This window comes from Pseudochaenichthys georgianus, unplaced genomic scaffold (assembly GCF_902827115.2).
Source record: "Pseudochaenichthys georgianus unplaced genomic scaffold, fPseGeo1.2 scaffold_267_arrow_ctg1, whole genome shotgun sequence".
Lineage (NCBI taxonomy): Eukaryota > Metazoa > Chordata > Actinopteri > Perciformes > Channichthyidae > Pseudochaenichthys > Pseudochaenichthys georgianus.
The window spans coordinates 262326-266862 of NW_027262956.1; the positions used below are offsets into that span (position 1 = coordinate 262326).

Genomic DNA, 4537 nt, shown 5'->3' on the forward strand with positions numbered 1-4537 from the left:
TTATAAAATAGATACTACAAAGATGAATTGTGCTACAGGATTGTTTATTTTTCCTTGTTAATTTTGGTTACACCAAATACCAAAAGTCCAGAAACATCACCCCCCCACAAAGTGCTTTATAACATGATGCTTGTTCACACTGCACAGTTCACACTACAGAGGACTCTCCACATGCTATGTTATAGAGACATCATTAAATGTACTATCAATCCCTACATTTCGTTTTAAATGTATACAAAGGCAATATATTAATATAGGTTCATATATTCACTGTGTTTACATTAAGGTGACATTTCTCTGTGTATTCATGAATATTGGAATACATGTGTATATATATATAATAAATACTACAAACACTATGAACATAATACACATTTTTCGCATTTAATTAAAATGTTTTAATTAGCACATTTCAAAACAAGATATTAAGATCCATTCACTGACACTTCAGTTATTAGACCTACCAGCCAACAGTTTATAACGGAGCACATGTTTACATATGTTTCGTAGTTTGGACATTTGCAGTCCGTACATGACAGGGTTCATTAGTGGCTGTATGAGGAGAAAATACAGTGACAGAATAATACGCAGCACACTGGGAACACCACTCATATCAAATCTACTCTGAAGTACTTCAAAGCAGCCGCCAAAAGAGAAGTTGAACAGCGAAACAAGGTGAGGTGTGCAGGTACTGACAGCTTTCTGTCTGGTCTGTTTGGAGCCAGAGAAACACACTCTGAGGATCTTAATGTACGAGAAGAGGATTGGAAATAAAGGGACAAAAACAGTTAAAGCAATGCTAAAAAGTCCATAAATGTTGTTCACCTGAGTGTCAGAACATGCCAACTTCACAACAGCATAGTTACTACAATACAAACCATTTATTATGTTTCCACACAGTGTCAAACGGATGCTTAAATATAACGTTGTCGGGAACTTCACAAAAGAGTACAACCAAGGCAGAATAATGAAGATAACTGCTTTGTTAGAAGTCATACGTGTGTTATATTGCAGAGGATAACAGATAGCAAGATATCTGTCATAAGACATGACGGTTAAATTGTAAAACTCAATACTTCCATATGTATGCAAGCAGAAAATCTGCAGGAAGCAGAGCGGAGCAGAGACAGTGTGAATGTCAGAGAGGATCTGAACCAGAAGGAATGGAAACAACCCTGTACTACCATACAGTTCATTTACAAACAGGCTGCACAGAAAAAGGTACATAGGTTCATGTAAGCTCCTGTTCACACAGATAACCACAATCAGAGACGTGTTGGCAACAGCAATCACGATGTACAACATGGCAGTTATCATGAAATACAAGTACCTCAAATATCCAATATTCAAATATTCTCCAAGAATGAAATAGGATACAGTTAGTGGAGTTGAATTGGAAATCATTTTTAAAGGTGAAACCGTTAATATATCTGAGCACATTTGAACTTCACAGTCTTAACTTACCACCCCCCCGGAGTGTGTCAGGAACAGTAAATGAATGCAACATGAGCACATCACACACAGTGCAGTGTCTCTCACCTGCTGTGCTGCAGACTGCTGCAGTCCCTTCTGTCAGCTGCAGAGACTTCTGCTGCTTTAAAGCTTCCAGAACACCAGAACCTAACAGGCCAGGCCCCTTACCATCAGGACCCAGACCAGCCTATCATCAAGAAAGTCATGTTTGGGGCAGGTCAATCTTTAGTTGACACATGTAAACGGTCAAAACATTGTGTGTTTTGCTTTGACCTATCAACTATGCTTTTGCAATATAGCGGAACATATGACATGGGGTTTTCCGTCAAAGTGTAAGTGATCTACTCTTTAGGAGGAGATTATAAAAGTTCTCTAAAAATACAGGAAATAGCACATTTTGATGGTCTACTTCTGGTTAGGCTGGCCTTATGGGAGCCAATTTGATATGTCTGTAATGATAAGGGCTTTGTGTGTATTTAATTGGTAAAATCATTGTCATCGCTTAAACCAGGGGTGGGGAACCTTTTTCCTCTCAAGGGCCATTTCAATATTTTCAACATCCTCCGAGGGCCGTACAAGTTATTGACCTCTGCTTAAAAATCACAGCACATTCATTTGGCCTTTTCTTTCATGCAGTGCAAAGAAAAAGCAACCTCTTAATCCAGATATCTTGCCATGACTCGCGCATGCATTCACGTGCATGGTGTGGCATGACCACCAAACAGAAAGATATGGACACAAGATGTGTGCAAATGTATTTAGTTTCCTATCCATGTGAACATGATTTAAGTGGGGGGGGACCTAACCTCCTCTAGGGGGGTCCGGGGGATTTTTTGAAGTTTGAAGTTGAAAGCATCAATCTGGTGCACTTTGAGAGCAACATTAGGAGATCTATGGATACATCTCTCAACACCCATATGAAACAGAACTGTAAGCAGATTTACTTTTTCTTTATGGATATTTTACAAATCACTCTCCTTTCAAACTGTATTCTTGTTTATTAATAACAACTTTTTTTTACTGAATAAAGTAAACGGGTATAAAATACTATATGTATTTTATACCTGTTTACTTTATTCTCTTGTTTTTTGATAACTATAATGATCATATAAAGATGTGCCTTTACCTCACTGGTTGGAGAAAAAGCACAGCTAGCTAATCAGATGCTAATAACAACAAAGTTATTGACTGTATGATCAGTGTGACAGATGAACAGATTGCCACTGGGCTTACAACTAAGACACAGCCACGCAAAAACTGCAGCATGTGTAGCCTACGGACTTATGGGTACTGCAATTTGTTGAAGTCCCGGAGTGGTTCTGGTGCTCTCCGTCAGCACTGCACCCCTGTCAGACGAGACATATACCACGTGGTGACACGTTAGGCTCGTGTTGTGTTCAAGGAACATGACCGTTGCCAGGAAAAACAGGCACTCGCTTGTTTAATTATTTTGCGGTCTAGATTTCTTTAATTTTTTTCTTTTTTGCGTGTGTTTATAAATGACCTCGAGGGCCAAACCAAATGGTCTCGCAGGCCGTATACGGCCCAGGGGCCAGAGGTTCCCCACCCCTGGCTTAAACCTTTTCTTTAAACCTCTGGACAATCTTCTAAGATACAATCCTTATGTCGCCGGTTAAAACCGTAACTGCCCTCTTCAGTTGCAACACACAATTCTTCGAGAATGCTTCTATGGTGAACTACCCAGTAAAACCCTGTGCTTTATTTCCCTCTTACTGTGGCTGACTTTATATCCTACCAGCAGAAGCAGAATAAAATGCACACCCATTAGCCTACTATGTGTATAAGTGTCATTTTCTTCCGATGGAGTGAATGTCCAGACTTGCCTCAGATTGTACAGTCAAAGGAAACTGGAAGCTTTCAGTCATTTTGAGTCAGGGCCTCCTGCTTACTCCTGAGTTAACCCGTCTTTCTTCTACTAAATAGTTACACCTATAGAGTGGAGCAGGAACGAGTCCTAAAACCCAGAAGTGAGTTAGCATTTTACCACTTTACACTCGTCTCAGAGTCAAAGGTTGTTTGAACTAGTTTTTGGAATATAGCTGGAAATAAGGTCTGTGGTTGACACAAATTTAAGAGACGGATCACATTAAATCTATCAGCAGTGACCCCACTGGTGATTTTTGAAGAGTTTCCGTGTCTGAAAAATGATGTTTGTTACCAAGTGGCTGAATAGGACTACAGAAGTTGTGGTTTGGATTTTGAATCTGTAGTTTTTAATATGGACCTTAAGTTGGCGTGACGTTGTAGTCAAGCTGCTGTACTCGGCTGTAGTTCCTTTATTGCATAACGTTAGCATTTTGCTTCTGGCCATTATATTTATGATTCTAACATTATAAAAGTATGGTAGACATGTTTTATCATGTTTTATCACCACTGTAAAGCGTCTTTGAGCACCTGGAAAAGCGCTTTGAAATGCAATGTATTATTATTATTATTATTATGTGGAGGTTATCCGGCTGATCGAAACGTGCATTTATCAAACAGGTTCGTTTTTCACAGACCTTATTTTTTACAATATTCCAAAATCTAATGGAGAAATCCCGTCGGCCTACAAAAAGACGTCTTCCATGCACCACTCTATAGCGATAAACTATATCAAACCTTAAACTGTTTCGAGGGCAACTTTAAATTTGATGATTTTTACATTTTGGATAATACAATATTATGTTTTATTATAATAACTTTCATTTTAAAAATCTATTATACCAATCTCTTAATGAGGTTTGTACCAAGTTCCAACTCATTCCAATTCACTGCAACTCATACACCAACATTCATTACACAATATGACCTTTCACATCTCAGTTAATATTCCCCCGTAGAAAATGTGTTGGGGTTAGGATTACAAGGACTGAACATATCCCCCAAAATGTATGATGATTGAATGAATTGTTGGTGAGTTATGAGCCTTTCTTTCTGTGCCCCACCTTCTGTGAAGAGGTTTTAAATAAAATATCCATCCATCCATCCATCCACCAATCAATCTTCTCCCGCGGAGGTAACAGTTCCAGCTAAACTTCCCTTTTGCCCATCCCACATTAAC

General features: G+C 38.9%; 1 protein-coding gene across 1 annotated transcript; it reads right to left on the reverse strand.

Annotated features, from left to right (window-relative positions):
- Window positions 1–447: 447 nt before the first annotated feature.
- Window positions 448–1404, reverse strand: LOC117442074 (olfactory receptor 10A6-like). The gene has a single exon (XM_034078071.1). The coding sequence runs from the start codon at window positions 1402–1404 to the stop codon at window positions 448–450; it is 957 nt and encodes a 318-aa protein (XP_033933962.1).
- Window positions 1405–4537: the final 3133 nt, after the last annotated feature.

Bases quoted from the DNA above. Each gene is read 5' to 3' on its own strand.
- LOC117442074 (XM_034078071.1), bottom strand. From the start codon at position 1,404: ATGATTTCCAATTCAACTCCACTAACTGTATCCTATTTCATTCTTGGA.